This window comes from Arvicola amphibius, chromosome 7 (assembly GCF_903992535.2).
Source record: "Arvicola amphibius chromosome 7, mArvAmp1.2, whole genome shotgun sequence".
NCBI lineage: Eukaryota > Metazoa > Chordata > Mammalia > Rodentia > Cricetidae > Arvicola > Arvicola amphibius.
This window is the reverse complement of record NC_052053.1, coordinates 108188135-108200488: the sequence shown is the minus strand read 5'-3', so window position 1 is coordinate 108200488 and position 12354 is coordinate 108188135. Positions and strand designations below refer to the sequence as shown.

At 45.6% G+C, this 12354-nt stretch overlaps 1 protein-coding gene across 4 annotated transcripts in view; it reads right to left on the bottom strand.

Moving 5' to 3' along the window:
* Nin (ninein) overlaps positions 1–12354 on the bottom strand; it is a 100212-nt gene that overhangs the window by 25165 nt on the left and 62693 nt on the right. For 3 of the 4 annotated variants that reach the window (XM_038337322.2, XM_038337323.2, XM_038337324.1), the window contains exons 16-22: positions 10270–10408; positions 8557–8678; positions 6800–7305; positions 3818–5947; positions 2463–2588; positions 2292–2361; positions 236–448 (exon numbers count right to left, since the gene is read on the bottom strand). In XM_038337322.2, the coding sequence (XP_038193250.1) occupies positions 236–448; positions 2292–2361; positions 2463–2588; positions 3818–5947; positions 6800–7305; positions 8557–8678; positions 10270–10408 (3306 nt within the window). The remainder of the gene's footprint in view (positions 1–235; positions 449–2291; positions 2362–2462; positions 2589–3817; positions 5948–6799; positions 7306–8556; positions 8679–10269; positions 10409–12354) is intronic. The other variant, XM_038337325.2, reaches the window with a different exon arrangement.

Below are 12354 nucleotides of genomic sequence, written 5' to 3'. Positions count from 1 at the left end.
TTTGATCATGGCTGAGATGAATTCACAAATGTGTTATTCCTAGCTTACAGATGCTTCACAGAACTCACTTTTCATTTGTCGGGGACATTCCAGCCCCCTCATATACCTGATTTATCTGGAGTGCATATTAATGTGCCAGTACCACACTGATTTAATCGTTAGGTCTTATGTGTAAAAACTGTCTTTTATTTCTCTGGCCTGAGAGAGCGAAGCTGCGCATGGCTGGAGACCCTACCTGCACTTTGTAGTGGTCCAGCTCTTCTCTCAGAGCCGCGTTTTCTTGTTCCCATCTCTCCGAGGAGCAAGCTCCCGACCCCTCCTTCTGGCATAGCATCTCTGCCAGGCGTTGATTGAGGTTCTGCAGCTCTTCCTTGTTTTGGGAGTTCTTTTGGCTGAGTTCTGCATTTTCTGAATCCAACTGTTGGTTTTTGATTTTTAAATCTGAAACCTAATTAAAATTGAAATAAGTTTTTTTTTTTTAAATGCTGCCCTACTTTTGCTGTAAAAGAGACTTTTCTCCCCCGCAATGTAAAGTTTATAAAGATCTCTGTGCAGAGCTGTTTGCCACAGGGCAGCCCTGCTTCTTGCCCTGGCTGCTCTGCCTGCAGAGCAGTGGTTCTCAGCCTTCCAGATGCTGCGACCTGTTAACACAGTTCCTCACGTTGTAGTGACTCCAACCATAAAATTATCTGCCTCGCTACTTCATAACTGTAATTTTGCTATTGTTATGAGTCATAATGTAAATATCTGTGTTTTCCAATGGTCTTAGGCAATCCGTGTGGAAGGGTTATTAACACCCCCCCCCCCCGCAAAGGGGTGGGGACCCCCAGGTTGAGAACTGCTGCTGTGGGGAATGGGCCTGTATGTCTTTCCTGTAATAAGTGTAATTTTTCTTTGTGTGCTTTCTTAACCACACATGATAACAAAAATAATATATGCTCATTATTACAAAATTCAATCTATTAAGAAGCATATGAAAAAGTTATACGTAGATTAATTTCAGGTCGCAGGATTCCCGATTCTTTATAGTTGGATACACATACCACTAGGTCATCTTCTGTGCATCCACAATACCACCTTACTTTTAGCCAAAAAAATAAAAATAAAAATAGAGATAAAAAGAATCATTGCATGTTTGAACAGACGGCCTGTTCCACTTATGATAGATATTGTATAGATGGTATCTTTCCAACTTAGTGTGTCTAGATACCACCATATGGTATACACTTTAATGAATGCAGAATATTTTATGCAAAAAAATCTCCCATATTGTCATTATCCATTCCTGCATAGATAGATGATAGATAGATGATAGATAGATATAGATAGATAGATACAAATATGTTTGTTATTATCATTTCTTTTTATTATTAACAACAAAATGGTGACATATCTGGGTTTGTTTCGTCGTGTTTGTTTAGAAATGGCCTTGCTGGGTTAGAAAGAAAGCACATACATTAATGCCTTGACAGAAGACCCCAAAAGTCTTCCTCCCGGTGCTACCAGCTTACTTTTAACAATGTAGTTTTTATTTCCTCATACTCTTGGATGGTATCAATGATTAGCTTTTGTTAGTTTAGAAGATGAAAAAACTAAACTATCCAAATTTCTGAAGCAGGCCAACCTGTACACTTTTTTACATCTTCTATGAATTGATCCTTTATATCTATAGCCTATTTTTCAACTGAGTTCTACCATTTATTTGAAATAATACAAGATATATTTCTAGATGTTACCTTGGCTATTTCAGACACTAAAATATTCCTTTCCCAAGGATGTCCCTGTCTTGTGACTATTTCAAACTATGTTCTTAAATAGGCCCTCCATACTGGAGTACATGTTGGAAAATTATACCAAATGAGCACTGAATGGCATAAGCCATCTGAATGAGCTATAAGTCTGTAAAATGATATGCAGATTTGCTGGCATTCTATATCCGTGAAATTCTGTCCGAAACTTTCTGCTTTTAATCAGAAAAACGAAGGAGCTGACATTAATCGTAATTAATAAAGGCTAAAACCAGTATTTGTGGGTTAAAGGCATTATCTTCCCATGTGTGTTAGATATAAAGCTTGCATTTAGCACTTAGGGTCTGCACATAGACTACATATGACTTTCCAAAGGCAGCAGCCTAGTTTAGAGCCACCACGAGGTGAGTTTCCCCTGCCAACCTCACTATCACACACAATACATTATTCTTCTAATCTATTTGTTTATTTTTGTAAATTTTAAATTTTTTTTAAAAAAGGAAATTTCAGAGTCAAGATCACTGGGAAATTTGAATTCCTTACCTGTTTCTTTAATTTTTCTACCATCTTCTGAATCGAAGCTTTTTCCTGTTCTACAGTTTCTATTTTCTGCCTACAGGGGCAATGAGAACACAACTCAGGAGTGAAGCTTTTAACAATGAAAGTCAATAGTTCTCAGTCCTTGGAAAATTCAAAGACGCTCTCTAGCCTTACCACAGCTCCTCCTGAGATCCATTGAATGCATCTGATTTCTCGTTAGAGATGGTGTCTTCTTCATTTAAAGTAGTAATCTCGTTTCTCAAAATAGAATTTTCCTCCTGTAGCTTTTCAGACTCATATCTGCAGTGTGGAGAGGAAAAGAATGTTAGGACATGGCAGTCATCTGGCATCTTTGGGAAATATTTTCTAGTAACTTCCAACAAAGAAAGCTTTTCATGCCAGTTAAAGTAGAAGTCTAAATTAGTCGGCTCTTGGTACTTGGAAATCAAATTGTAACATATTGAGTCACTACTTTTGGGATGAAAGAATCTCACTAAAAGACATGGGGGGGGGGGGTAAAGTGGGGAGGGAAGTGTGGCTGGAAGCCCTGGAGCCTGGAGATGGGCATCATGACTCAAAGCCAATGCTGGGTGTTGTCTTCTCAGTGGCGGGCAGGCTGCTTTGAACAGCTGGCTTCATTTACCTCAGCCTCAAGTCTTCCCTGCTCTGAACAGACAAAAGCCACATTACTAAGCTGTGTGAGCTTTAGTTTAGGCCCCTAGAGACCTTAAGAAAGAAAATGTCCTACATAAACCAAGGGGCACACAAAATATACAGTTTATTCTTCTCACTGTATTTTAGGCTCTGAAGTACACGAAATGTGAGGAAAAGGAAACAACACTCACAACTGGATTATTTTTTGTTTTATACCATTAAATACTTCAGACACAATGTAATAGTTTACAGTGAAAGAAAAACCCAGCGATGCTAGAATACTAAAGTGTGATCGTATTTCATAAAGTCAGGTTGATACTTGTTCAAAGAAACTTTATTTTTGCTTGTCTTTGTCCCTCAAGAATATTTACTAGATTCTGGTAACTCCCTGGTATAGTGATGTGTTCTAGGATACTAGCATACACTTCAAGTACGGAAGGAAAAAAGTACAGTCTAGTCAACACATTTCTATATTAGTGTAAGACAAGCATTGCTAGCTACCACGTGAGTTAATACTACACATACACCATGCTTCATCGAAATGAGGACAGGAACTGACGGTATCTGTCAATCCAAAGGTCAGTGCTAGGACAGGGCTAAGGACGGACACCTGTGCCGCACATGGTTAAATAGCAGACATTCACCATGTTGAGTTCCCACGCTCCAGAGGGACAACATGGATTTACTATGTGGAAGGGGATGCCTCCTAGACAAGGTTACACTAGGTGTTAATGCACACAGAAGCGGAAGAAGGCCAGAACACTGCTCTTCTTGAGACTAACGGGTTAGTGTCTCTAGGCACAGCAAACGACGGCGGTTAGATTTGCTCAGGTGCTCTGTAGGCTTCCATGAGGTCTAGAAGGCACATACATTACCTCAGAAGCTCAACTTTCCGCTGCATCTCACTGCACGTGACCTGCAAGTCATGCATCATTGCCTTCAGCTCCTCTTCCTTCTCTCCTTGAGAAGGCGCGTCTTTTTGCTTAATTAATGTACTGACTCGCTCCCTCAACTTTCTAGTCAGCTCCTGTAGCTTTTGCTTCTCCAGTCCTAGTTCTGCGATTGTGACCTGATGAAACTGTGTGTCTTGGAGACCTGGGAGAGCAGTCCTCTCCTCCAGGGTGACTTGATTCTGCACACTGAGCTTCTCGTGATGGGTCTGAGTTGTCCCGTGGAACCAGGCAACCTCGTGCGCTTTTATTCGAGCCAGGAGTCGCGTGCTTCCCTGCTCACAGCATTTGGTTTCTTCTCTGCGCTCTTCTATGACGTGCATGCTCGTGACCTTGGGTGTACGCGCTTCTGGGGTCGGATGGAGGTCAAGCACATTTTCATCAGAGATGACCTCCAGGTTTTCTGAAGGGGTGTCCCACAAGGGGTAGCTGTCATAGTGCAGAGGGGCTCCTTCCAGCAACTTCTCCATCTTCCCTTGAAGTCTCAACACAAGAGCACTGAGCTCCTCATTTTCCATTTTGACCTCATCGTAGCTCTTCTCCAGGCTAAGGAACGTTTTCACCACCTCCTCCATTTTCCTCATCTCCTCCTGCAGCCTGAAGACTTCAGTAGTGAGCTCTTTGTTGCTGTCCAGCGACTCATCGTAGCGTGTCTCCATGAGTCTCAACTCCTCCTGGAGGCAGGCGTTCTCTCTAGTGGCATCTTCATATAACAACTTATATCTGGAAGATGCCTCGGGGAGTCTCTCGAGCATCTTTAGTTTCTTCTTCAACACGGAGATATCAAAGAGCAGGTCCTGTTTCCTTTCCGAAGCCCGATCGCAGTCTGCACGCAAGACCGTTAGCTGGTCCTGCAGCTGAACGATCTGGCTCTTCAGGTCCCAGGATTCCGTCCTGGTATCTTCACTGTTTCCAAGCTCAGACAGGCACTCCAGGGAAGTTTCCGACTCCTCGCTTTTGCCCTCCTGCCTCCGTACAGAGCTTGTCCCCGTACTTCCCAAGTCCTGGGCCTCGCGCTCTCTTAGGTCACTGAGAATGTGCTTAGCGGCTACACTTTCTCCTTGCTTAATTTGTGATAAAAATGGCTCTGCCTGCTCCCTGGAACTTCCAGAGGTCTCAGCCATTTGCTCCTCCAAGCAGGACGACATCACTGACCCTGGCTCCAGCTTTTTCAGCCTCTGTTGCAATCGGGAAATTTCAGTAGCCATTTTTGCATTCTCTTTCACTGCGCGCTCATGGGCTCTCTGCAGGCTAAGGAGGACGTCTCCATTTTCTTCCAACAGCTGCTCGCCTTGCTGGAGCAGGGACATGTCCCCATTTCCTTCTGCCTCCTCCCCTGCCATTATCAGGGAATGAGCACCCTGAAACACCGAGAGGGGAGCCGTCGCCTGTTGCATGTCCTTGACTGTATTTTGAAGCCTGTGGATTTCTGCACTCAGCTCTGCCTTCTCTAGATCTGCTCTCTCACGGCTCGCTCTGTGGGCGCTCTCCAGGGCCGCAAGCTTGCCTAGCATTTCCTGCCTCTCTTGCTCTCGTTCTACCTGTAGCCTTTCAAGCTGCTGGCTGGCCAGCTGCTCAAAGGACCCTGTCTGGCAGAGCTCCCGCTCCCTCAGCTCTCTCTCCTGACTTCTCTTTAATTCAAGTATCTGGTCAGACAAGAGGCGGTGCTGGCTCTCAGAAGTGTTCCGTAGGTCTTCCAGGTCTTGTAGCAGCCGATCTCTTTCCATGCTCAGGCTGGTCCAGCGTTCCTTGTATGTCTTCTCCATCATCTCTCGCTCCTGGGTCAGGATGACAGAGCTTGCCTTCTCCCTCTGGAGCGCCTCCTTCAGCTGCTCCTGGGCATCCGTGCACTCCTGAGTGAGCTCATCCTTTTCAAACTCCCACTGGGCTCTCTCCTCCAGGTGCTGGTCCAGGAGGTCCTTCAGCTCTTGGCGGTAGTGCCCCTCCAGGCTTTGCAGACTTTGTTCACAGCGCTCAGTGACTTCCTCACAGTCAGCCTGAGACTTGGCTTCTATCTGAGAGACTCTTCTAGTACACTCTGTCTCCATTGTTTCCCTAAATGTGGTCAACAGACAGCATTATTGAAACTGCTGTCAACTCTGGAAGCAAAACCAACATTTCCCCAGGCACAAGGGAGGCCGCTGGGCAAACAATGGGATCGGATTCCTATGCGATTCAGGTGTACCAGAAAGGGGTCCTCTCCTCCGGGAGCCATGGCTGGTGTGATAAATCGGAAAACTTACCTTTCTCTGAAGCAGGAGGAATTTACAAAACCAAATCTTTTTATATATTCCCGGATGTACTTTTGTGGCTTAACCCAATGCTTTTACCCTTTCACACGAAATGACCAAAGACACAGTGACCTCACCCTCATCTAGGAAACACTTCTTCATTTGGGTGAAGAAGGCATTGTGGGATTTCAGGTGCATAAATCAGACATTAACAATAACTGTCTTCTGCGTTTGCTTCTCATTTACTAAAACAACACTATATTTAGCAAGGCGGGAAACAAAATCTCTCAGTTACACCTGGGATTTCACACAAGGAAGGCAAACACAAAATGGCCTTTCATGATGGGGAGGAAATATAAGTGTGTCCAGAACCTAGCTTATAAACAGCGTTTCTCCGAAAGCAACAGCATCGAAGCAGGAAGGACCTGGCCCTCAACTGGAGCACAGAGAGGCAATAAGTCTCAAACAGGAACAGTTCCTCTGCTGCCCGGCCTCCCGTGTGCACATACCATCACAATAGTTCCAGGAACCCCAAGGGAGACTCCTGGTCAACAAGACAAAACTGGCTGGATTAGCTTTTAAAGAACCAATTCGATATACGGGTTTCTCTGCCCTTTAGGGAACCCCCAAGAAAAGAAGCAGTGGCCAGGTGGCTCCGTTCCCCTCACTTTCTTACCTTTCCTCTTGAAGTTCCCTTTGGTGGCGTTCCAAGAGCTCTTTCCTCAGCTCCTCTTTCTCTAGCGCGTGCTTCTCCACCAGGCCCATCAGCTGCTCCTGGTAAGACTGCTCCAGGTTTTGAGTCAAGTCCCTCACCTTCTCTTGGGCCCAGGCAGCCCCCTGAGCGAGCTCCTCTCTCTCCCGCTGAAAGCTTTCCTCTGCCTGCTGCAGCCTGGCCTCGAGCTCCCGCTCGCGCTCCAGCCGCAGCTCCTCCTGAAGCTGAGTCTTCTCCTCCTCAAAGGCCAGTTGCATCTGCTTCTTTTCCTCTTCGTGCCGGCAGCTGGCCTCGTGGCGGGCCTCCTTCAGCACCACTGCCTGCCCTTGGAGATCTGCAATCTCACCTCGGAGGTCACTTATCTGGGTCTCCAAGGTGTGTATTCCATGCTCGTATTGTTGCTTCATGGCCGCCTGCTCCTTTTCACAGGTCACCCTGGTTTCATCCAGCTGCCTCTCATAATGGCGCACCTAGAACCGGACAGTGAGCGCACGGGATGACTGGGTTCTAGGCTATGCAAAGGGAGCGTGGCGGCAACAAGCGCCTCTGTCCCCCGGGACTCTCGTGACTTCTCACACTGATTGAAAGCAGCGAAGGTTCAAAAGCACCTGAAGTAAAATACTAAAGCAAGCAAGGTCCGCTTATATTTCTTTAGGTATGTGTGTTTGTGCATGTGTGTGTTTGTATGTGTACAGGGAGATGCAAAGGCAGGTGTGTGTGTACATGCGTGGGGGCAAGAGGACAACCACGGTGTCAGTCCTTAGCCACTATCCACATTCTTTTTCACACACAGGTCTTTCATGGGCTTGGAACTCACTGAACAGGCTGGTGGACCAGGGAGCTGCAGGGTTTCTCGTTGAATTAACAATGCCTTCCCCGTCTTCGCGTTTGGTGTGGCCTGCAGAGTACCTTACAGACTAAGTGTTTTCGACCCTAAGTTTGCAGTGGGAAAGAAGAGGTGGGAAGGTGAAGGGGAGCACCTCTGAGGCTCCACGCAGAGCTTGGTAGAGCCGTTTGGAGACCAGCAAAACTCAAGTGAACGCATGAAAGCAGGGGCGGAGGAGGTGGCACTCGGTAAAGGGGACTTCTGCTTGATCCCTGAAACCCACAAACAGACAGCCTGGGCGTGGTGATGTGTACATGTCCAAGATGCATGTGACCCCAGCTCCGTGGAGGCAGAGACAGAGGGTCCCCTGGGCTGGCTGGACTAGACGGATGGCCGGGCTCTGGGTTCAGGGAGAGACCAATCAAGGAAGACACTAGATGTCAATCTCCAGCCTTGACACACACATATGCTCTTGAGTGCTAGCATGAATACATGTGTAAACATGTGTACCACATACCACATGCAAGAAAGGAAAAAAAAAAAAACCCCAAAACTCAAAACATGGTGGAGGTGAGCGGCCACATAGTGAAGGATTGAGAGGCCAGGGATATAAGAAGGTGTATCTAATCTAGTAAGTGGCACTACATCAGAGAAAGGATTGGTTTGTTTGTTTTTTAGTTGGGATATTTTTAAGCAAGTTATAAACACTAGAATTAGTATATTACGATATGAGAGGCTGAGCACATCACACGCTGAACAACTTTCTCACTGTCTACACCAAGGATGAGGGGGAAATCACATTGCAGAACGGGCCTGTGAGGAAGAAGCGGCAGGAACTTGGCATGCTGACAGGACTCCCCACCACCAGAGGATGAGACTGGGAAGCAAGGCTTACCTTCTCTTCCAGCTCCAGCCTGAGGTGGCACAGGTCCCTGTGATGCTGTTCTTTCATCTGCTCGATGACCAGCTCTGTTTCAATGCTCATATTCAGGGGATTGCATTCTTCAGAACCGAGCCCTGGAAACACACGGAAACCACGGACGCTGCCTCAGGTTCTGTCATTGGCACACGCTGGCATCTGGTGAGCGGTATGGCTTGACTAAGGAATCCTTCTCAGCCGGATGTGCCCATGTATGAAGCCAGGAAAAGCTTCTTTGTTCTCCAGGCATTGGGGCATCAAGAGGAAGGGGGATAGATTCTCCTGAACATAGGCAATGTGCCAAACCATGCCTTATCTGCCTCCACAGAGCATCTTTTTCTTAATGATTTATGGGCATGTATGGAATATGTTTGTTGAATGTGAGTTCTCTGTAAAAATGCTATGTGGCAAGGAGATAGCATAGGTAGAGTTTGTTCAAATGAACCAGGCTTCTGTCAATCCAGAAACTGCCGGGTGACAAATTCAGAGGGTGTGGCAAGGGAATGTATAAATGGCTAATACCCCTGCTGCTGAGTCTTATCGGACTAACTTCATGGGCCAAGAGGTCTGATCCCTCCCTCAATGTCGCACACATTGTTTTACTGTCGTGAATGTCCTGGTGTCTAGGCTTTTTCCGCCTTAAACAATCAGCTACAAATAGGGCGCGGCTCAGAGGAGTGGGTGTAGACATCTGGGGAGGAGAGTCTCAATGCCTTCCAGGGAGTTTACCTTTCCCATTGGTCACAAGAAGAACCACAGAGAAATTGAAAATATGGGCAGAAGTTGAGGGCTGAGCTAGCACAAGGTCAAATACATCTACTACCAGGTAGAGATGTCTCAGGGCAGTGAGACTCAAATAGCTTTTCCTTTGCAAGACCTGAAGGCAGATGGACATCGTTCTGGGGCAGAGTCCTAGCAGCTGGAATTGACAGTCTTGCTTTGAGCTTTCTCTTCACACATTTCAACACATCCCCACTCCAAGGTGGTGGAGTTCCTTGGCACTAAATCCCAATTCCCGTGGACAAGCTACAGTAAGCGAGTCACAGATCAAAAGAAAGGACTCATGACTTCTTCCACCACCTCCCAACCACCTGATGGTCCTACAGTAGAGGTGCGAGAAGGAATAAACCACCTTCCTAAGAACTAAAGGGGAGGGAGAAGCTACAGGAGCAGCAGGATTCACGTGAGCCTTGCTGAAATGAAAACACAACACACCGAGCAAAGAGGCAGGCATCAGGCAAAGAGCTGAGCGGGACTGTACTGTGGCTCCCAAACAGGCCTGCCACCCTCGCCACTCACGGCCTCCCCCCAAGCCACAGGCATTAGCTATTAACTCATTTGCTGTTCTGCAGAGGCAAATAAGGCATTTAGCTTAGCCAGCCTTTGAAAACCAGTTATGGGTTCTGTGGTGTGTGGCTGGCTCACTCTTCCAAACCATCTTCATACCAGGCAGACACTGGTGGGGAGGGAAGAGTCAGCAATATCAAAATCAGAAATATTTTTTATAGAGACCTCAAGGACAAACGAGAAACTCAGCCACAAGAGAAACAGCTCAAGAAATTGAGACTGCCAAAGTCTCTCCCTCCCTGGATTCTAGGATGCCAGTATTCAGCAATGCTGCACGCAGCCATGGTTCTAGAAACCAGGTCAAAGGCAGATACCAGAAAGATTGTGTACAACTGTGTTTACCTTGGTCGGGTTCAATGCCACCACTGTTAAGGTCAAGTTCTTCTGACAGCGAGTTCTTCAAGGGGAGCCTGAAGATTTTGCCTTGTGAACGATATTCTTCTAGCTCTGAATGAAGTTCATCTACTTGGTCTTGTAAAAGCTGGAGTTTAAAAACCAACACTAGTCTTACATGGGGCACCAAGAGCGCAAGCAACAAGAAAAACAGATAAGATGGAAATAGCAAAATATAAACTTCTATGCTTCAAAAGACACCAAGAAAGTAAAAAAGAGAAGGTGGCTGAAGAGAGAACTCAGAGGTTAGGAACCTGTCTTGCTATGCACAGGACCTGAATTTGGTGCCCAGCTCCCACATCAGGGGGTCTACAATCACCTGACTCCCACTCTTGGAAAATCTGATTCCCTCTTCTGGCCTCTGGGGGTACTGCACTCAAATGCCAAAACAACACAAACACATATACACATAATGAAAATAAAAACATATTTTTAAGATGAGTAAAAAGATAATACATTGTAATTGGAGGAAAGTTTTTTTAGCTATTAGGTAGGAACTTATAACTTGAGTTTATAAAGATTATTAGAACTTAAAGACAAGGAATTCAAATGGGCAAAGGCTATAACAGATAGCTCAATAAAGAAGACACACAAACAACCAATAAGTACATCAGAAACTTGTGACACTGTTAGCTACCAGGATGCTGTATGACAACAATGGTAAAGAGAGATGTGGGGAAGCTGGAACTCTCATACGGTTGGAAGGAACATGGTGTCACCACCTCAGAGGAGGTCTGCCAGTTCCCAAAAGTTAAACATTGATTTATCTTGTTTCCCAGTGGAACACTTGCAGGTATAAACCCCCCAAAAAATAACGTATTTGCCCATGCAAAAATCTACATCAAAGCATACATTATTCATAATAATCGCTAAAAACCCAAATTTCTACTAACTGATTATTGAAATGTTACATATCTATACAACGGGATTTTATTCAGCTACTGGAAGGAAGAGAACACAGATACATGCATCAACATGATAAACATGGACAATATCACCAGCTGAAGGAAGCCGTTTGCTAAGAACCATGTTACATGATTCCATTTCTATGAAAGGTGAAGATTAACTCTACAGAGACAGAAAATAGGCCCATAGCTGCTTGTGGTGGGAGGTGGGGCGGGGGGGGACAATAAACAAGAGAAGCCAGCTAAAGTGGAATGGGGCGGGTGGTGTCCTTGGAGAGATGACAACATTCTCATACTGAGTGTGGTCAGGATGGCTCAGCTGTGTGACTATAATTAAAGACACGGAATCGTACGCATACATCGAACGCAAGGAATGTGTGGCACACAGAGCGGTTCCAACGTGATGAAACGGGAGAATGCTGAGGGCATCAGTAACAGGTTTACTGATGATTCATTCACTTTAGAGACAACTAAAATAACAACTACATGAGCGGATGGTGAAGGCAGCAGAAGTGCCTGTCACTTCCTAGATGTGCAGCTCAGCCCCTGAGGAGGCAGGCCAGCAGCAATCTCATGGGGGAATGGATTTCCTCATCTCTGCATGAGTACAAGTTGTATATAAAACAAGAACTCAGTTCCACCTACGTCGTTAATAAATATTTTTTTGGCTTAAGAAAAAAAAAATCAAATTCCTACGCTTAGAGGCGTTAAGAAACAGTCCTAAGAACAACTGCATCTGGAAGGCCATGGGGATGGCCAACAACCAAAACTTGAGTGGTTTCTGCTCCGAGTTTTTGCTTTTGTCAAATAATTTAGAAATATTTAGAATTTCAAATATTTGGAGAAATGGGGAGGGAACTAGGACAAAACTAATTTCAGTCACATGAGTTTACAACAGCAGCTAGGGGAAGCTAATTCTGGAATAAGCACATCAATATAGCCACGTACTTCTTCACTCAGCATAAACTGGACATTCCTCTATACAGTCACAAGACAAGGTAGACCTGGATGCAGTTTGCTTGACTACTGACCGCCCAGGATATGGCTACAATGAGTAGCTAGCCTTCATGGATGGATGTGTTTAGTGTGTGGCCGGCTCTGTTCTAAGTACATTACATAGATTCTCTCT